The 22365-nt window shown below is 35.0% G+C and overlaps 1 protein-coding gene and 1 long non-coding RNA gene across 2 annotated transcripts in view; one reads left to right on the top strand and one right to left on the bottom strand.

Annotated features, from left to right (window-relative positions):
- The first annotated feature begins 1698 nt into the window (after window positions 1–1698).
- Window positions 1699–16643, top strand: supv3l1 (SUV3-like helicase). The gene is given in 15 exon segments (NM_001083564.1): window positions 1699–2122; window positions 2300–2377; window positions 3790–3897; window positions 4699–4813; window positions 4933–5101; window positions 5179–5290; window positions 6129–6206; window positions 7804–7895; window positions 8134–8314; window positions 8632–8725; window positions 10086–10305; window positions 10400–10480; window positions 10578–10754; window positions 10927–11075; window positions 16038–16643. Coding segments are annotated over 15 exon segments (2292 nt in total). The 5' UTR covers window positions 1699–1857; the 3' UTR covers window positions 16411–16643.
- LOC141377176 (uncharacterized) overlaps window positions 6024–22365 on the bottom strand; it is a 50424-nt gene continuing 34082 nt past the window's right edge. Inside the window, exon 3 of the long non-coding RNA XR_012389294.1 lies at window positions 6024–7193. This is a non-coding gene — a long non-coding RNA (uncharacterized lncRNA). The remainder of the gene's footprint in view (window positions 7194–22365) is intronic.

Raw genomic sequence — 22365 nt, 5'->3', positions numbered from 1 at the left:
CCCAAATATACTTGGATAAACGTAAATGGTTGGGACGGATTTCGTGGGGAATTGCAAAACGTTACATTCGTCATTCGCCCGTGTATGGCAGTCTCATGGAAAGTGCTATAGTGCAGTGGTTTTCAAACTGTGGTACGTAGACTTTCTTCTAGTGGTATGCGGAGAAATTGCTGAATAATTTAAGAAAAATTAACACTTTTAACCCTTTCACGTATACGCTAACACCAATGTAATCAGTAAATTGATTTTAATAGGATAAGGCTTTTATTTTATTTTCTATTTTCTAATGTCTGTTATGTATTCTATGGTTTGAAGTTAATTTCCTCCCCATATTTGTGGTGGTTGTTGGGGGCGTTTTCTGTATTTTTATATCCCTATGTTGACAGGTATGGTTTAATGACTTGCTTTTCTGACACACAAAGCCTATAACATGCAGTAAGCAGATCTAATTTCTAAATTACATATGTAAATCAAAATCATATATTTACAGTTAATTTTTAGATTTATATATATATATATATATATATATATATATATATATATATATATATATATATATATACACACACACAAATAAGTCATAAATCTACATGTATTTCAAAATTTTTCAAAAATATTTTTATATATGAATGTGATCACAAATAGCCTATATTCATGAGGTCCAAGGAACATTTCCAGGTTTTTATAAATAAGCTACTTAATGTTAATACTTATAATAATATTAATAATAATTTTTACTTTTTAAGAACATGTATAATTAACTTTTAGAAGCACATTTTAATAAAAAAAAATGTTTCCCTGTAAATATAGGGCAGTGTTCATGTTCAAACTATTTATTATGTTTAAAGTGGCTGACAATAATAAATATTCATAATAATAGAAATTAATCTGCCTAATTTTTGAACTGTGCAGAGCTTTAGCTGCTTAATTAGGCCTACTACGCTACTGTATTTCAATACTGGTCATTATGGTGGTACTTGGAGAGACTTTTTTTTCTGAGGTGGTACTTGGTGAGTGCTTGGTACTGCTATAGTGGATACAATTAGCAATTTTTTATCAAGTAAGTTTTTAATTTGAATAGGTTTTCAGACTAAGAATTTTATTTTCGAAAGTTCACAAAAAAGGACAGGGTGATTTACCACTGAATTTATGACGAAAAACGGCATTCACCATACTAAATTATCCCTAAACAAACAAACAAACAAACATAAACAAAATCTGAAACTACTAAAGTCAAGCAAATACACTCGTTTAATCAAAAATGAGCTGTGATTTAGAACTTTCTTTCCTTGGAATAAAATTATAACATTATTATTACGATGATATAAGAAAACGTGAGGGGTTTTGGCTTCCATGGTTCTGTAGGAGTTAAAGCTTCTGTTATTATTCCATAAATATCAGCTTTAAAACTAAAACCTAAGTTACTTTCGGTTGCTATTCAGATTTCAGCAACAACTGTTTGCATCACATGCCTACTATCACACCCCATAAGTAGTTCCTGCTTGTGCCTTATTCAAAAGATATATATTTACATTTAATACTGCAATCAAAGAACCGCATTTTTTCCTGATATTGCAGTTTATATCACCCATGTGACCTATTTTCTAAATTTGTCAAATGGTGACGTTTAACGTTTGAATAAGCATATAAATTATAAACAGGCAATACTTTGGGCACCACAATTTTAAGGGTCCTTCTGCACGTTGTTACTGAGACGAACTTGACCTCCTTGTCATCACAGGCACTCTTGCTGTAGCTCTAAACAGTTTACCAGAATGAAGATTATAACGTTAATATTGTGACCTTCATTATTCTGTTTAGCTAACGTTATATGCGCATGATTAACAGAAACCTAAAATGTCGGTAAATCGTTGTATTTACTTATTGTCGCGCTCCCACATCCGATACCGGGTCTGTGCTAGCACAAACCTCTCTACTGTTTCTACACTAAGCACAACACAGCATTCAACAAGAAGGACATTTGACAAACTATCCACTAGACATTCATCTTCAGGCTCGTCAAGACCGCTGGACACCTCACTGTTTATTCCGCTCCCCGTCAAAACAGATGAAGACGCGGAGGGATCAGTCGGCGCGGAGTTAACGAAGCCCCTGGATAAAAGTAAAGTCGATGCTTATTATTAGCGTTTATTATGTTTTTAAAGAGTAATATATTATCTATTTAGTATATCTAGCGAGGAGACTAATGTATTACACTGTGTTATATTACAAACTGGATATTTGGTGAATTGTTGCGTCAGAATAACGTTTGCCACTTGTTTACCTGTTTTGTTGACAGATGAGCTTCTCAAAGTGTTGAATAGATTCTACAAAAGGAAAGAGATGCAAAAACTGGCTTCTGACCAAGGACTTGACGGTAAGCATTGTGAACTTATGGTTGTTGTTACCTGAAAAGGTACAATTGAACACAAGAATTCAGCCATATGAAAAAAAAAAAAAAAAAAAAAAAAAAAATATATATATATATATATATATATATATATAAGCAGTTTTTTTTCTCACCTCCGAGTTATCCAAGATGTAGTTAAAAAAAACTGTAATTGTAGTCCTTGGTGCACTATGAGTATCGAAGAGAAAGTTAAAACACATGACTCTAGAAATGGGCTTGTATAAGTTTTTGGCGGTATGATAACCTTGGATAAAAAATACCACAGTATCGTTATTACCGCTCTAAAATAAGTTCTTTTTAAATGTCTGGGTAAGAAAAAAAAACTTTTTCCTTTTGAACAGAATTTATTTTATTTTAAGAAACAATTATAATATTTTGGAGCAGTTAACATGTCAGGCTAAATAGTGAAAATGAATCATTGCCTTCTGCTTTCTTCATTAGTTTCAAAAACATAGATTTCTTTACAAAACGTTAAAAATATATGTTAAAAGAACCTTACATATACCCTGGGAACGGTATAACAGAACATTTTAGCAGTATTAAAACCTTGACCTTTCCAAACCGTGGTAAACTGGTTCTTGTCCCATGCCTACATGGGAAGCTTTAAAGGGATAGTTAACCAAAAAAATAAATCAATTTACTGACTTACTCGTCCTAAAACCTTAATGAGTTGCCCATTTATGTTGAACGCAAAAGAAGATATTTTGAAAAATGTTAGAAACCTGTAACCATTGACTTATTTAGTTGGAAAAACAAATTCTATCGAAGTCAGTGATCACACATTTCCAGCATTTTTCTAAATAACTTATTTTGTTTAACAGATCAGGTTTGTGACAAGTGAAGGGTCTGTAAATGATTGGTCTGTGTACCATTTTTGTTTGCCTTCGTTAAATAACTACACATTTTACCTCTAACTACACCTCCAGACGTGAGTTGTATATCATGATGTGACAGCTTACTATCCAGACTGACCACAAACACACTCAGGGCAATTTGCTGACGCTTTAAATTAATGTTATAATGTTGTAAAATAAATCCAGTTTCGAGCATAGATTAATAATTTTGCTTCATAAGACCTCAATGTCAGAAGCCAAGGGTATTAATTTTGAATTGCACTCTGTACATATATATTTTTTATACTCTCAAAGAGCCAAGATAATTAACTTGTATTTATTAATCAGCAAAGGCCACAGTTTCAGCTAAAAATCATCGTTAATGTTCGGCTGAACAAAAAGTGACCAACATTTTGGATGGCCTCAGGAGGGAAACATTAAATGTGAATTTCCCTTTTTTAATTTTTATGTATACTATCACAAGTATACCGTTATGCTTTATTACAAAGCATTTTAGTGATGATTGTTTTATTTGTTCTTCAACAGCTCGTCTCTTTCATCAAGCATTTGTTAGTTTTAGGAAATATGTGTTGGAAATGAACTCTCTAAATGCTGACTTGCACATCATCCTTAATGACATCTGTTGCGGAGCTGGTGAGTATTTACATCAGTTAACTCCCTTTAATCAAAATCCTTTATTGCTGAAGCATGTTTCAATAGATGCTGAGTTTAATTCTGTGATGCTGCTTTTATCTGTAAATACTTTGGAAAAAATACTCATTAATAGTTAAATTAATTATGTGAGCCTGGACCACAAACCCAATGTTATACTTTTGGCAATAGCTAAAAATACATTGTAGGTGTCAAAACCTATGTATTTTATAACGAAATTATTTGATTTTTAAGTAATGTTTATGAAGACTTTTTGTAAATTTTCAACTGTAATTATACAAAATTCGAACAAATATATATAAAACTCATTGTTCGATTAGTAATGTACATTGTTTAGAACATACTTTGGACATTTTAAAGTCAGTTTTCTCAGAGTTTTGATTTGCTTGAACCATCAAATTCCAGATTTTCACATAGCTGTATCTTGTCCAATCTTGCAAGATATTGTCCTATCCTAATAATGTCAAAGGAAAGCTTATTTATTAAGCTTTCAGATAATGCATATTTCCAAAAACTTACACTAACGACCATTTTAGCTGTAAAGGGTGGTATAAATAGCAACAAAAGCTACAAAAATTATGTCCTGTTTTTAGCAGACATTTAAATAGTTAGTTTCATAAAAATAAAAATAAAAATCTATAAGAACATTGTTAAATAAGTTGTATAAATGTGCATTCTTTAATATTATGTTCAGCACTACTAAACAAATATCAGACATTTTAAATAGGCTGTATCCATAAGAAATCTTAACTTCATAATCTTTTTTTTTCCCCCTTCTTCCAGGTCACATAGATGATATTTTCCCATACTTTATGAGACACGCCAAACAGATTTTTCCAATGTTGGACTGTATAGATGATTTACGCAAGATCAGTGACTTACGAGTTCCAGCAAACTGGTACTGAGATTCTCATCCACATATTTTACTTTACTAAAGTTATCTTGCACAATACTGTGAATAAGTCATGAATAATTGTTAGCGTTTTTACCAATACACAAATGTCTAATGTCTTGCAGGTATCCAGAGGCCAGAGCTATTCAAAGAAAGATCGTTTTTCATGCAGGACCCACCAACAGCGGTAAAACTTATCATGCCATTAAAAGATACTTAGAAGCCAAATCTGGAGTTTACTGTGGACCTCTAAAGCTGCTGGCCCATGAAATCTATGAGAAGAGCAATGCTGCAGTGAGTTTGTTTATTTTGATTTTCAGTGTAATTTTAGATAAGCTGTGAGCTATAGAGCCGTCATGTTTTCTCATTAGGGAGTGCCATGTGACCTGGTGACAGGAGAAGAAAGGATATTTGTTGATCCAGAAGGAAAACCATCTGGCCACATCGCCTCTACCATTGAGATGTGCAGTGTCACAACTCCTTGTAAGCATGATCGTATTAGTTGTGTTTATTGTGTTGATGATAATCTAATGAAAATACAAAATAAATAGATACAATATATAATAGATCAAATAAAATATAAAAGTATGCACAAATATGAATGAATATTAAATTATAAGCATCTAGGACAGTGATTCCCAACCTTTTTTAACCCAAGGTCCACTAAACCAAACACTAATGTTAGACATATCCATTTGATTTTATCATATGCCAAGTAAAAAAGCTTAATAATGTGTCCTTGTAGCTTCTGTGAGTTAAATAATTAGCTATTCATTTCACATTTTAAAATGTAATTTTACATGTATCCATATTGCAGGCCTGCAGATAATTTTAAGCACCTGAACTCTGCATAAGTATGAGCATCTTACCACCCACAGCAGCATTTGTCTATTAAATCTGGTCCTGGGTGCATTGGGTTCTGTGAGAATACTAGACCAGTTTACAGCAATGTATTCAGCAAAAAAAAAAAAAAACATTTTAAATTTGGGAGTTAATAAACTAATCAGTAAAAATCAAATGGTGAATGAGTGGTAAAAATGTATTATTAATTTCTCATTATTTTATTATACATCAAATTATAACTTGACATTGTTTTTACATATATTAGCAATGGTATTTCTTGTAACAGCTGGTCATGCACTACAGGTTGAAAACCACTAAACTAGAACAACATTTGTTATAATTTGTTTATAATTCTAATTACTTTTTTTTTTTTGCTCTAACTCGGCTGTTTCATGATCATTTATTGACTGTGGAGCTATCTTGAGCCTTAGTATAGAGAAATTCATCTGTACTTTTCAAAAATGTATATTTTGTTAAGATGAAGTGGCTGTGATTGACGAGATTCAGATGATCAAGGATCCTGCCAGAGGCTGGGCATGGACAAGAGCTCTTCTTGGTGAGTTTGCTTTACAAAGTTATCAAAAACAGCTAGGTTTAAAAGCCTGAGTACACATCAGTCATTTAAAATTGTATGAAAGATAGTATTATTTTAGGATAATTTTTTAACATAATAATAAAGAAAAATGCCTGACCAAAAAAGGTATATTCTAATAATTTGTTTTATATTAGTACTAGCTCCTTTTACACAGCAATACCGATAAATATTTAGAAAATTTCCAGAACAACTTTACAGCTAAATAAAAATTTTTTTTTAAAAACGCTGTTCACACTGGCAAGGACGTTCCAGAATTTTTTTGGAGAGACCATTCACACATCCATTCCAAAACACTGTTAAATTCTGATTTCATTAATTTTTAATGATTCACAGATTTAAATGAGTCTGAATGTTCTAATTGGCTGGAGTAGACATCTCATGTCAGTACATTCTAAACATGAACGCTCCTTCTGGCAAATTTCCTTCTGCGTTCACACAAAGCTTCATTCCTGCAAATTACCTGTATATTTCTGGAAATTTGCCGGAATGAATTTACTTCAGAAGGTGAATTGAATTTACTTTAGAAGGTCTGTATGTGTGAAAGGAGCTATTGTTTTGATAATCTCATGCAATGTCACAAAACCTATTTCCAACATAAATTGCATTAATTTTTGGCTGAGAATTCAAAAAAGGTCAAATTGGTGGTCAAATCAGATCAAATCTTTGCATTCATTGTCATCCTAAAATATGATCATGGGATACATCCTCCAACATGGTTATTTAGCAAATAAAAAGCTTCATACACTGATCAGTTATTGTTAAAATCATTGTTGTCAAACTTGCAACAAGCATATTTACTCCAGTAAGGAGTCAATTACAGACTCATAAGTATTTGCTTGCTTAAAGGGATCCCAGTTCACCCAAAATGTCTTCATTTATGCACCCTTCACTTTTCACATACCTGTTTGAGTTTCTTTCTCCTACAAAGGAAGATATATACTGAAAGGCCTGTGGAAAAAAAGTTTCAGTCTGTTAGTTGTAAGAACAAATAGTAGCTAGTGTTCCCCAAAACAATGACAACGTTTGCGTTTAGAAAATATGAAACTGATAAAGACATGCACAAGCATGCAGTTTGTCACTTTTCCCTAAATAGAGCAATGATTTTTCCCCATCTCCATACTTCAGTTTCTCCTCAAATCTTGACCAATCAAATGCTTTCTAGTATCTGAGATGCCCTGCCACCTTCAAGACGCTTCTCATTTGATGTGCTTGAGCTCAATCACTCTCACTTGCAGAGCTGTAATAAAAACAACATGCTATTGGCTGTTGTTTTTTAAATGGTAGAGCTACTTTATGTCCCACTCTCTCGTTTTTTTAGTTGAAATAACATCAAATAAAAAGTGCATATTTCAAAGCACTTCACAGGATCTTGGAAGAATGTTGGGAAAAATGCCAATCAACTTCCACAGTATTATTAATTCCTACTTTGGATGTCAATAGCTGTACATTTATATTTTTGGGTGAACAATCTCTTTAAATCTAAATAACACTTTGTTTTGGTCGTTTTAAAATTGTTTAGTGTAGTAAATGGAAATATGAAGTCGCTCTTTTGAAATAGGTCTGTGTGCTGAGGAGATTCATGTGTGTGGAGAAGCAGCAGCTGTGGACTTTATCACTGAGCTCATGTTTACCACTGGAGAAGAGGTTGAGGTGAGTCTGGACATCTCAGAACTTCTTAATGACAACTGCTGAGAAGACTGCTGACAGCTACTGTAGGTTACTGCAAAACCTACAATGCAATGTTTACTTTTCATGTGCGCTTATAAAATTATGTTGATGCTTTTGTGCACTTATTTTAAGCCTAAACATTATTTTTCATCAAATGGTTTGATATACTGAGCCCTTTGTTGTGTTTTTAACAAAAGTATATATTTTTTTCATCCTAAAGGTACATAATTATAAAAGGCTGACCCCGTTTTCAATCTCAAATCATGCTGTGGAGTCATTAGATAACCTGAAGCCTGGTGACTGCATTGTGTGCTTCAGCAAAAATGACATCTACTCAATCAGCAGACAGATAGAAATTCGTGGCTTGGAGTGTGCCGTCATTTATGGCAGTTTGCCTCCTGGTAAGATTAATAATAAGATTTTAGTTTAAAGGGATAGTTCATCCAAAGATGATCATTTATTCAAACTTAAGTTGATGTATTTTTGTTTCATATGTTCTATTAAACATAAGGAGATATTTTGAAGAATGTTTCAGATAGTTGACGATGGTACTCATCGACAGCCATAGCAATAGAGTAAAAAAGTGGAAGTTAAAGGCAACTGTGGATGAACTATCTCTTTATTTAACGGCCTGTATCAATAACACTACTCCAGCCTGTTGTTACATTAGAATTATTTGATCTGCATATGTTCATCTAACACCTTTATTGGTCAACAGGCACCAAGTTGGCTCAAGCTAAAAAGTTTAATGATCCAGATGACCCTTGCAAAATCCTTGTTGCCACAGATGCCATTGGAATGGGTTTGAATCTGTGAGTAACTTCTTAAAATCATACAAGTAATCCTATGTTAAGTTTTGACACATTTGATAACTATTAAGAATTTCTGCTCATCATTAATTGTTTTTTTTTGCCTCGAGAGTCAACATGCCGTGCACACCCCTCTTTTGTTAAAATTATATTTATTATTTTCCCTAACATATTCATTTGACCGTTAAGTTATTCTTTTTAGATTAGCTCCTTATTTGGATTTGGTACTACTGACTAATCTAATTTATATACACTATTCTGACCCCCTAGTTTTTAACGTTTCTTATTTATTTTTATTTTTTTATTTTTTTGCAAATCAAAAATAATAATTATATATAATAATAATAACAATTATAAACCATATTAGGGAGCCACTATGTTAGGTGTGCAATCTGACACAATGACACAAATCATGAAAATAAAGCTACTTTATTTTGGTCTCTTGACAAGACAAGATCTAAAACAGACAGGGAAAGAGTCAAACAAAATAATTTATCGATTTTACACACATCATAATACCAGTCTTACATGTAAAGCACAAAAAATTTCCTTCAAATCGGTCATGTCCTGTAGCCATCATGTTTGAATCAACCTTCCTCATTGTAAGCTGCTTGCTTTTCTGTCTGTCCATTGCTTCGTTTGTTAGATGTTTACTTACAATTTATTTTACAGTCTGAACCGCGTCTAATGCACAAAATGCTCGATTCGAGCCACAAGATTTCTATTAGCATCTTTGCATTGACTTCACATGTAAATCACTCTTCTTCGGCGTCTGCTTATTGCACTGGCTGCCAAACAATCTCCCCCACTCTCATGTAATGTTTGGATTGTGAGGGCGCAGGTAAGATGTCATTTTTCAGGAGACAGTCAAATACATCACGTGCACTGCGTTTGCAATGTCTATTTAAAACAATTAATTGCAAACTGAAGTAAATATCGTTTGATTATATGGTTTAGTATTGGATGTTTTATTAGAGTATTTACATTTGTGAAATGTAAGTGTAACCAGTAAGTGTCACTGTTGTCTAAGATATATATTATCATTTTATTTTGATTACCAGTAGCTGTTTTATAAATACATTTAAAAAAACTTATATTGCTTATAAACATATTTTAGTGCCACTCAGACCAACAAATTCTATGACATGAATGTTTTTCAGAACAAAAAGTAGTAATTAGTGGCATCCACTTAATCAAGTCACTTTTGAATATATCACATGGTGATAAAGTGGTATACTTCAGAAATGTACCTTAATTTAAACTGCAGTTTTTTTTTTCCTTCAATCATTCATGTCACTGCGTTAATCACAGCATATTTTGTACATGAGTTTGTTTTAATTTTGTATTTCTGTACATTCTTTAGGAGTATCAGGAGAATCATCTTCAACTCTCTGGTGAAACACAGTCTGAATGAGAAGGGGGAGAAAGAGGTGGACACTATCTCCACATCACAGGCGCTGCAGATCGCTGGCCGAGCGGGACGCTTCAGCTCTGTGTTTAAAGAGGGGGAGGTCACCACCATGCACAGAGATGACCTGCCTGTTTTGAAGGAGATCTTGGGGAAGCCTGTTGACCCCATTGCAGTAAGCCTAATTTTAGATTTACTCTAAAAAGTAAGGCTTGGTGATATTTTTCATCATTCAAATGAGTGAAGGGTTTTCCTCTTTTTGAACTTAGACTGCAGGATTACACCCCACAGCGGAGCAGATAGAGATGTTTGCCTACCATCTTCCACAAGCGACTCTCTCAAACCTCATTGTAGGTCCAAACATACAACATGATCATATAATCATTTTACTGATGAGTAATGTCCATTATTTAACTCACTCTCTTTTAAATCTGCTTCTCTGTACAGGATATTTTTGTAAGTCTTTCACAAGTGGATGGACTGTACTTTGTTTGCAACATCGATGACTTCAAATTCTTAGCAGATATGATTCAGCACATCCCTCTAAATCTGCGCTCCCGCTATGTGTTCTGCACAGCCCCTATCAACAAAAAACAGCCTTTTGTTTGTACATCCTTTCTCAAGGTGAGTGGCTCAACTTGAATGATTATTAGAGATTAATAGAATGTTTTACCATTAAGCCTTGAACATTTAATCGCTTGGTTTGCTTCAGTTGGAAGCAATATATGACACAGCAGGAATGTATTTTGTTTTAATGTTTACCTAGTTAGCTAAATGCTATATAAATCTTCTTTAGTTCGCCAGACAGTTCAGCAGAGACGAGCCTCTGACATTCAACTGGGTGTGTCGACAAGTCAATTGGCCCCTGTCCCCTCCCAAAAACATCAAGGACCTGGTTCACCTGGAGGCTGTCCATGATGTTCTAGATCTTTATCTCTGGCTCAGGTAAAGAAATTGTGTCATAAAAACATTCTGTAAGTTTAATAACTTCCTTGCTAGTATAAAAGCAGCTCATACTGAAGCAAATTTGCTGAAAAGACAGGCTGTGGAATGTGAACATTTTAAATTGCAATAGTGTTTCTGGACTCATTATTGTTTTCTGACACCTATTCAAACAGTGTGACATTTTATCATGCAACAATGTGCCTAAACTAGAGTTGAAGATCTTTGCCTGAACCTGAATTTTGACTGCGGTCATACTATCAGCCAGTTCAGAAAGAACCTGTCATTCTAGCCGCAAATGTATTTCGGTGGTCACTCATACACTGTGTATTACGGTAGAGCGTTAAACAGCACAGCAAGCTGAAAAGGAAGATGCAAGGTCACTCGCTACATTGAAACCGCTGTCATAGAAAATTAAATGGATCTTGGTTGGTAAAAGATGAACAAACAATCCTACCCAAAAGTTGCAAAATTAGCCAGATCAGAACTATGCATCTCGGCCTGTAGCAGCAGTGAAAGGGTGTTCAGTGCTGCTGGACGCACCATCCTGATCGCAGGACTGCGCTAAAGCCATTTACAGTAGATGCAATAAAGTTCCTCCTCAAAAACATGAAGCCTAATCTTGGTGAGTAAAGGGTTTTTTAAATGATAATTAAATATTATTAAACCATAAAATCATAATGTAGACAGAGTAGACAGGCTAATGTTGGCATTATTCTTTTAATATTCAGCTTCACCGTTGCCCTAATGCCAGATTGTTAAGAGAAGTGGCAAAACAAATCTCGCAGAGCCTTTATCTTAATTTCATTATTACCAAATACCCGCCATAATTTAGATTTTATATTAGTTTAATTTGTTTGGAAAGACTTCTTTTTATTGGTGTGTTGGACAACTTAACGGCAAAGTGTTTGTACCTAGGCCTATTTAGAGTGCTGAGATGTTTAAATGTTACAGAGGACTTATTTTATTTTATTTTTTCCAACTTCCAAGTGGCCTATAGTCTACGCTTGTTATGAATAAATTATGTTAAAACATATAAATGACTCATTCTTGAATAAAGGCAAAAGATCTGTGTGCAGGCGCACATTTGAATAATGTCGGGCTGTAAACGGGTTCGGGCTTTATAAAGCTGTCAATGAAAATGTACCTGTCGGGCTCGGGCTGAATTCTGTCGAGCTCTGGCCCTATCGGGCCTAGTTTTTATGGACCGATTACAGCTCTAGCCTAAACTCTTGCAATAACTATAAACTGAATATTGATTTCTACTTCTACATCACTGCCTGTTAAGCTTCACTTATTAATTCACACTGTAGTCAATAAATGACAACTGAGGTAAACGGGTCGACACAGAAACCAAACAAAAATGCTCTTAAAATGTTTGTTCACCCCAAAAAATTGACATTCTGTGATTTAATTACTCATTCCTATCCACTGAGACTTTTGTTTGGAGCACAAATTAAGTTTTATTAGTATTATTTCAGTGATTTTGATAAACTATATCTTGCACATAAGTTTAGGGTGTGCATTTAATACAGGCAATATAACGTTTCAGTGTTGCTCTGATGACTCTAATGCCAATATGTCATACTTCTTGTAATAAACGTGCACAATAATCTGATGTGAGGCATTAGGGAACTGAATCATACAGTTTACAGTTGAACAACTGAAGTCACATGGAATGTTTTGACAATGTTTTAGGTCTTTTTTCTGGACTTTGAATATCTCAAAATCAATGCTGTCTATAGAGGATGAGGGAGCTCTCAGATCTCATCTAAAATATCTTAATTTGTGTTCTGGGTAGGGTTGCACCAGCTGACTGTAAATTCTGTCTTAAACTGGAACATACAGTCCACACTAGAGGCTTAGCAACTACTAGCTAGTTTGTAACTTAATTTGTTCTCATTTTAGCTGCACCACATGCTCTTAAGGCAAACCGTAGTTAGTAGGTCGTATGCTTTCCATAAAGTCATAAGTAGTCGCATTGAATGATGCAAAATCCATTAAAAAGCATTTACAACGTTGAACTGCTTTAAAATTCTGCAACTACTGCATCTGCATATAACTGATTTATGAAAAGGAAATTATAAGTCACATTTGTATAGCACATAAAATTAAAGTCAGTTACTAATAACAGACGCAATATCTGCATCGTGAGCCATGAATGCACGCAAAATACACATGACGTCATCAAAGTACGGAGACCCGGCAGAGTGATAGGAAAACATATTACTACGGTTCTTTGCGTTCCCTCGCAAAGATGTTTTCCGTTCTCTCGCAAAACTGTTTCTCCACAAACACTTCCTGTTCACTTCATTCATGTAAACCCTCACGTTTTTGCTGAAATTCTTCCATATTTTACCATTCTATGCACTTTCTTTACATTAAAGCTGTGCGTCGATCATCGCCTTTCATATGCTACTTCTGAAGCAGTGAATGCATGTATAAGCGCTGATTGACAGACGCACTCCGTACAATAAACTTATCCCAGATCAGCTTCTGCACACGCCATTTAAAGTGACACCTCTGTTATCACACAAGTGTACCACAAATGAATCTCAAGTTTTGTTTTGTTTGACAACACAGGTGTCTCTTTAAGAATACGAAAGTTGACGGTCAACGCACAGCTTTAATGTAAAGCAAGTGAAAGCAGACATTTTAAAATTCATTTCAGCGTGCTTTCAAGATTAATGCAAAACATCTTTGCATAATAAGGCAAAACATCTTTGCATGATAGCGCAAAACATCTTTGCATGATAGCGCAAAATATCTTTTCATGATAGCGCAAAACATCTTTGCATGATAGCAAGTGAAAGCAGACATTTTAAAATTCATTTCAGCGTGCTTTCAAGATTAACGCAAAACATCTTTGCATGATAGCGCAAAATATCTTTTTATGATAGCGCAAAACATCTTTGCATGATAGCGCAAAATATCTTTTCATGATAGCGCAAAACATCTTTGCATGATAGCGCAAAATATCTTTTTATGATAGCGCAAAACATCTTTGCATGATAGCGCAAAATATCTTTTCATGATAGCGCAAAACATCTTTGCATGATAGCAAGTGAAAGCAGACATTTTAAAATTCATTTCAGCGTGCTTTCAAGATTAACGCAAAACATCTTTGCATGATAGCGCAAAATATCTTTTTATGATAGCGCAAAACATCTTTGCATGATAGCGCAAAATATCTTTTCATGATAGCGCAAAACATCTTTGCATGATAGCGCAAAAATCTTTGCAAGGCAACGCAAAACATCTTCGCATGATAATGCAAAACATCTTTGCAAGGCAAGACAATGCAAAACATCTTCGCATGATAATGCAAAACATCTTTGCGGGGTAATGCAAAACATCTTTGCGGGGGAACGCAAAACATCTTTGCGGGGGAACGCATAACATCTTTGCGGGGGAACGCATAACATCTTTGCGGGATAACGCAAAACATCTTTGCGGGATAACGCAAAACATCTTTGCGGGATAACGCAAAACATCTTTGCGGGGTAACGCAAAATATCTTTGCGGGGTAACGCAAAACATCTTTGCCGGGGACCGTAAACATCTTTGCATGGCAAGGCAATGCAATACATCTTCGCATGATAGTGCAAAACATCTTTGCGAGGGAACGCAAAACATCTTTGCGAGGGAAAGCAAAACATCTCTGCATGATAACGCAAAACATCTCTGCATGATAACGCAAAACATCTCTGCATGATAACGCAAAACATCTTTGCGAGGGAACGAAATAAAAAACATCTTTGCGGGGTAACGCATAACATCTTTGCGGGGTAACGCATAACATCTTTGCGGGGGAAGGCATAACATCTTTGCGGGGGAACGCATAACATCTTTGCGGGGGAACGCAAAACATCTTTGCGGGGGAACGCATAACATCTTTGCGGGGGAACGCATAACATCTTTGCGGGGGAACGCATAACATCTTTGCGGGGTAAAGCAAAACATCTTTGCGGGGGAACGCATAACATCTTTGCGGGGGAACGCATAACATCTTTGCGGGGGAACGCAAAACATCTTTGCGGGGGAACGCATAACATCTTTGCGGGGGAACGCATAACATCTTTGCGGGGGAACGCAAAACATCTTTGCGGGGGAACGCATAACATCTTTGCGGGGGAACGCATAACATCTTTGCGGGGGAACGCAAAACATCTTTGCGGGGGAACGCATAACATCTTTGCGGGGGAACGCATAACATCTTTGCGGGGGAACGCATAACATCTTTGCGGGGTAACGCATAACATCTTTGCGGGGGAACGCATAACATCTTTGCGGGGTAAAGCAAAACATCTTTGCGGGGTAACGCATAACATCTTTGCGGGGGAACGCATAACATCTTTGCGGGGGAACGCATAACATCTTTGCGGGGGAACGCATAACATCTTTGCGGGGGAACGCATAACATCTTTGCGGGGGAACGCATAACATCTTTGCGGGGGAACGCAAAACATCTTTGCGGGGGAACGCATAACATCTTTGCGGGGGAACGCATAACATCTTTGCGGGGGAACGCATAACATCAAAATTAAACTTCTTTCATAAACCAAAAAAATGCTAGTTTTTGGAGGATATGAAGGCTGTGAGTAGAGGGAGATCATTCTTCATTAATATCTTGAGCTCCTCTATGTAAACTAATCTCGCTGTCGTCTCTTTTCTTCCATTATACATGGGGGTAGGCTGCCGTAAATATTTAGTTGGAACGTAGTGTTACGTTTAAACTAAGCTTAGTGGTGCAGCAAAAAAATTTAGTATTGCGTAAATTGTAACTTAGAGTGCCTTTGTGCTATTAAGTCACAACTAGGCTGTGTTTAACTTGCGCACTGCTGGTGCAACCGGCCTCAGAAGATGAACCAAGGTATCAGGACATTGGAATGACATGAGGGTGAATAATTAATAACAATTTCATTGTGGGGTGAATTAACTCTTTAACAACACTCTCTCTCACAGCTATCGTTTTATGGACATGTTCCCGGATTCCAACCAAATCCGTGAAATTCAGAAGGAACTGGACGAAAACATCCAGATTGGTGTTCGTAACATCACACGGCTTATCCGTGCCATTGATAGCCAACCAACAGACACAGAATCCAACAGTTCATCCACGGTTCCTGAATCAGAGACGTCACAGAGGAAGGGACGAGTACTAAGAAGCCAAAATCAAAGAAAAGAGCTTCCTAGGAAGTCTTCGCTCAGCTCGAGACTGTTGCGGGATGGACTGCTGACAAAAGAGCTGTTATCGCAGCTGCAAAAAGAATGGGCTCGAGAGCAAAACGAAGACAACTCCATTCCAGTAAATAATGGCAAAAGAAAGAAAAAGTGAAGCTTTTTTTTTTTTTTTGTAGGATGGACTTTTCTTCACTTTTTTCATAAAAGTAAGACTGTACTGATGATGTTCTGAAATGGAAAGTCTCTTCATTTTTGGAGCATCTATTGTACACTATATATAAAACACCACAATTTTCATATTAATGTAAAACAGAGCATCAGATTAAGGCCTGTACTAACCTGTACAATTTTAGATGTGACAATAAAATAATATTGATATTTTTAAAAGCTGTCCATTGCCTAACTTCAGAAAATAATGTCTCTTCTACAAGATGTTTCTCTTTAAAAATGGAAAAAGAGATCACTTCAAACATGGTTTCTTATGACTAAAAACCGAGAAGCTGGATTTTGAGTTTTAAGGGATCAAAACAATATAGAGATAAACGTTTTGACTAGAAGTGTATTTACATTTGGTCTTTTACCAGATGCTGTAGTCCAAAGCATCTTACAAATGAGAAGGCATTCAGCAATTCAACAACAAGAGTCAATACACACAAGAAGTGCTAATTATACAAAGGAAAGGTTATTGCACACTGAATCTGAAATTTTCGTCTGTAATTTTTGCATGTTAAAAAATAAATTTGACCTTACATTGTGTGGATTGTATTGACACACTGTCTCCGAAACTTTCTTCCAACACAAATAAACCCGGTTGGATTTTATTTTATTATTTCAGATTTTCACATTCAAAAAGGTGCTTTGAGAGGTGTTTAGACAGTTCAGAGCCACCATACAAGAGAAAGGCAAAATACAAAATGCTGTCACTTGAGCCCAGACAACTTTGACATAAGCCCCTTCCACAAAGTGATACCGTTAAATATCTGGAAAATTTCCAGAACGATTTTTCCTTCTGCCTTGACACACCACAGCATTCTGGCAAATTACCGCTAATGTTACAACTTCTCTTTACGGAAAATAGCCGGAACGAATTTACTGGTTTTTTCAAAAAGGACCTGTTCACACAAACAGACCATTACGGAAAATTACCGGCAATTTTCCAGAAAGGTCTGTATGTGTGAAAGTGTCTAATGAGTCAAATTTAGTATTGGATAAACACAATATGTAGCATACTCCTCTTTCATTAACCCCTTTCACACAATGATACCGGTAAATATCCGGAAAATTTCTTTTTTCAGAATTCAAAAAAGCGCTGTTCACACAGGCGAGGACGTAACGCAATTTTTCCGGAAAGGACCATACACACATCCATTTCAAAATACCGGTAAATTCTGACATCATTAACCAGAAATGAGCTCTTAACGGCAGCGCTTGTATTTGTAAATATTTGACTACGTTACAGCCTCTGTGGATGGATCAGTATTGTGAACAACTTTGTTGAAAGCATAGAGAAACACTTTCGCATGTCGTGATGTTCATAATATGTGTGTGTGCTGGTGCTCACCAGCTGCTTTACGTGTACATGCATCAGAGCTTGAAGGTAAACAAACAACAGCTTATCATAAGCATTTTATCGATAATTATTTACACAGTTGGCATTAAGAAGGAACATAGAAATGTTAGCCGACTAACATTAACAGCTAAATGGGAAAACATTCACAGGTTTTTATTCTCATAAACCGTGCGGACATGAATGCGTCTGAGTGTTCTGATTGGCTAAAATACATGTAGATGTTCTAAACGTGAAGCAGTAATACCAGTAATGTTACAACTTCTCTTTCATGAAAATAGCCAGAATAAATTTACCGGTATTTACAAAAAGGGCCTGTTCCCACATACAGACCTTTCTGGAGAATTGCCTGTAATTTTCCAGAAAGGTCTGTATGTGTAAAAGGGACTTTTGTCTACTTTGGAGGTGAACAAAGTATCACTTCTTGAATTGACTCTGAAATGTTAAGTTTTTTTTTGTAATGGATTAATTAATAAGCACTAGGCTGTGCAAGGTTTGTGTATGTGACAAATTTTTCGGATATGAATATGAAAAAATGCATACAAAAATTTAAAACTTCAGTGAGAAAGACCCCAACTCTTAAAGCTCAGAGAATTAAGTGCTAGAGTAAGGTTTCTTGTTTTGTTTTTAGGAGAGAGATAGAAGAGTGTTTTTACAGGTGGTTAGTCAAGCCCACTCACAAGTGTGAAGCACCCTTTATAAATGTAGTGTACTTTCATTTTAGTAAGAAGGTTTCTATTGCAAGTATTAGAGAGTGTTTTCTATAGTGTGTTTTCAACATAACCTTACAACTACGTGCCACATAACTCCAATTAAAGAATCAGCAGACTGTAAGGAAATGGTTATGAAAAGATGACATATGGTTGCAAATTTACCTTTAGTTGGTTGAATGTATTGAAGGACCATAAATACAATTAGTCATTATCCAATCAGTCTACTTATACTTTGTCAACTGCTAGTAGTTAATTACTAATAATCAACAATCTCTAAATATTAGTGCAAACAAAAAAAAAGGTTAACCTGTATGGCTCTGTTGCTGATATTTAGAATTTGATGCAATGGTTGTTCAATTATATATATATATATATATATATATATATATATATATATATATATATATATATATATATATATATATATTTTTTTTTTTTTTATATATATATATATATATATATATATATATATATTTTTTTTTTTTTATGCACTTGGCATCTCTTTTAAAGGCAAAACCGAGCATTAAAAAGAGGGCTGTTCCACTCGCTTTATATATGACAATATTAAATATGATATCAATAAATATAAGTTTACCACCAAAATCTTACATGTAACACAAATTTAAGAAAACCTCTTGTTCCCATGACTAGCAAAATTGTGAAGCTGCATCTGACCTTGCAGTTCACTGAACCTGCTGTTTAAAACCAATAATTTGTATTTACCCTCTGCTATTTTTAGCACGGTTATTGAATCTGATGTTATTTTAGGAACTCAACTCAGCCAATGCAATACTACAGCTATTTCAGCGGTTTTGTCATCCACATCTTACTGCAACAGCCTTGTACAGTAAAAAAAAAAATCAATGCAAAGTAGAACTTTTCATGTAATAGGGTCAGACTTTACATAAGCATTATATATTATTACAGGATTTATTAACCTATGTTGTTATTATTTTCAATTCAGTAAATTATTTGTTCATATAACTTACTACTGAAATGCAATAGTAAATGGAGAAATTAATGTTAAGATTAAGTTTTGTATAAGTATTATTCATTGTTAGTCCACATTACCAAATTAAACAATTTTAAAGTTAAAGTTAAGTATATTTAAATATCTATTAAAGGGCATCTATGAGGAAAATGAACTTTTGTAAGCTGGTAGGACAGAACTGTGTGCATGTATAGTGTGTTCACTGTCATATCGGAATGATATAAACACAAGTCCCTTTTTTTAATTTCCTTTTAATTTTAATTTTTTTAATTTATTAAATAGCCCTGTCTCTGGAAAATAAAACAATTTTAAAACTTTTCTATAATATATTATTGAAATGACAGACACAAAATTAAGGAACAATTTAAGTAAAGGTGCACAAATGATAAAGATCAAACTTTTCAAGTGAATTTAACAGTAAGAGCTGAAGGCTTTGCTTGGTTGCAGTTTCTTGACAAAACAAATCTAAATGTTTACATTTTCAGGTAATCCCCATTTCTATAAGATAATCCTCAACTTCTGTGTATCTGAGAGGTTTTTTTGGATGGCTGTCTTCATGTTGGGCACGATGAGTGACATGGTGGCCGTCTTTTCATCAGACAGGACAGTCGTGGCCCTTACCAGTGGTTTAAGCAGGTTTACTATTTCTTTGGCGTCGCTGATGTCAGCGCTATCAAGTGTATTATGTTGACGTGCATTTTTGCATACCTTTTTTACTCAAAAGCGTTGCAGCTTGTTATAGCAGCTTGTTGGTCGAGGTAGCGCTCTAGCTTATCCATTGAATTGTTCCATTTAAACATTTATTCTCATGCACAACCCTCCGTGTTTGCTATGGAAAAACAATAAATGCTTGTTATAATTACAACTCTAAAATGCGATATGATTATTTAAATGACGTGCACGCTTTCGGTTTCATTTTCACTCTTAAGTGCTGTTCATACTTCCCACGTGGCTCCAAAACGATCACTCTGTGCCAAAAACGGAATGTTATTTACAACTTTATTACCTGTTATTCACAGCCTATGCAGGTTCTGTTTACTAAAGTAGACGTGTCACCAGTCAGCGGTCAGCAGCTCACGTCATGTGTAAATTTGCGGCCACGAATACAGCATTATATGAAGACAGAAATGACATTTTTGGGTGAATTGTACCTACAGTATGTGACTCTTTTAACACCATTAGGAGGTGTCCATGTCGCTGAGCAAAGTACGTAAAACAATGTGAAGACTTTAAAACTTAGGCTATGTTTGACCCAGTATGCGTGTCAAAAAGCAGATGAGTCTAAAGCAATGACTGTAAAACCGAAATGTTGCCAGACATCTGACTATGAGAGGATGGGACATAATGTATTTCAACTCCACTCATCTTGGCCTGCTAACTGTTTCTGCTGCTAGTTCAAGCAATCTGAACTCACGTGCGACAGCAGGTGGAACGTAGCTCATGTGCAAACAGCTCAACTAATAAGAGAAAAACGAACATCATATCGTAATAAAATCATCATAACGCCATGATGCATATTGTGACATTTTTGCATCTCAATAAATCGTACCACGATAAATCATTACACCCCTAATACACGTCTACAGAATTTTTTTTAAATAAAAAAACATTAAAATATTTGTTTCAACTCTCTGTGAGTTTTATAAGTTTAAAATGTTTTAAATCAGAGCATATTTGTAAAGACAGTAAAGTCCATGTGTAACTCTTAACCACTATAAAAAACCACAGCCGCATGGTGTCAGTAAATACTAATACGTGTGTGTACTGCAAACAGCATTTGTGTGACTCATCATTTCAGAAAGGCTTGAATAAACTCCAACACAAATACATGAAATAAACATACTTAATATTTTTGACTAATAAGCTGTATATCAGCTTCATCCGTGTCTGTCTCTGTCACTGACTGCTGTTTATCTTATGTAACGTAGGAAAAACAGACAAGCACGTGGTGGGTGGGGAGAGGCAGCTCATTTGCATTTAAAGCCACAGGCTACAAAAACAGCTACACTGTACTCAGACACCAAAATGAGATTATTCTGGGGGCTATAAAAAATTATCTGATAGGTATTTGGAGCTGAAACTTTACAGAAACATTCTGGAGACACGAAAGGTTTATCTTACATCTCGTTAAAGGAGTAAAAATAGATGCCCTTTAAGTATGTCTTCTGCTTTTTCTGACAACATTTGGAATATGTCTGAATATGACTTAAAATGCAGATTTTATTTTTTATAGCAATAAACTTTGAGTTAAAATGTAATAAGCACTAATTCCACCAATAATTCAATCATATAATTTATATGTAACTCATAAAAATTATAATGAAAATAAACTAGATTATCCATAAAATTATAGGTAATCAGTTTGGCTCTAACTTTTGCATTTAGTTTTAATAAAAAATGTCTCTCTAGCATGCTATAAGCCTATACATTTTTCATTCTTTGCAGATAACAGCTTATAACATCATCGGTTCCCTTTCGAAGAGTGCAAACTATGGTTTTATTCATTTTTTATTACTAATGTGAATGTTTAAAAATGATCAATAATTTGTCTCTAACCGTCCACTAAAATGAATGATCTGACAGCATGCTTTGGTAGTTGTGATGCTCACTGAATGAGTCAGCAAAAGAAGTGAAGTGTTGAAACTGTTTAGTAGCTCAATCTGCTCTGTGTTTGCTGAAGGCCCCAGTTAATCTCTGTCTGTTACCAAAGAAACCGCATTAGCCGAGCACCTGATCCACATTTTAATCTTTCAACAATTTTTCAGCCCATAAACCTTTGCTGCTGTATTACAAACGCATTTATGCTATGTTTATTACCTTACCATTACAGGCTTGATC

Source organism: Danio rerio, chromosome 13 (assembly GCF_049306965.1).
Source record: "Danio rerio strain Tuebingen ecotype United States chromosome 13, GRCz12tu, whole genome shotgun sequence".
In the NCBI taxonomy this organism is placed as follows: domain Eukaryota; kingdom Metazoa; phylum Chordata; class Actinopteri; order Cypriniformes; family Danionidae; genus Danio; species Danio rerio.
Note: the sequence above shows the minus strand (reverse complement) of the source record. Positions and strands in the feature narration are given on the sequence as shown.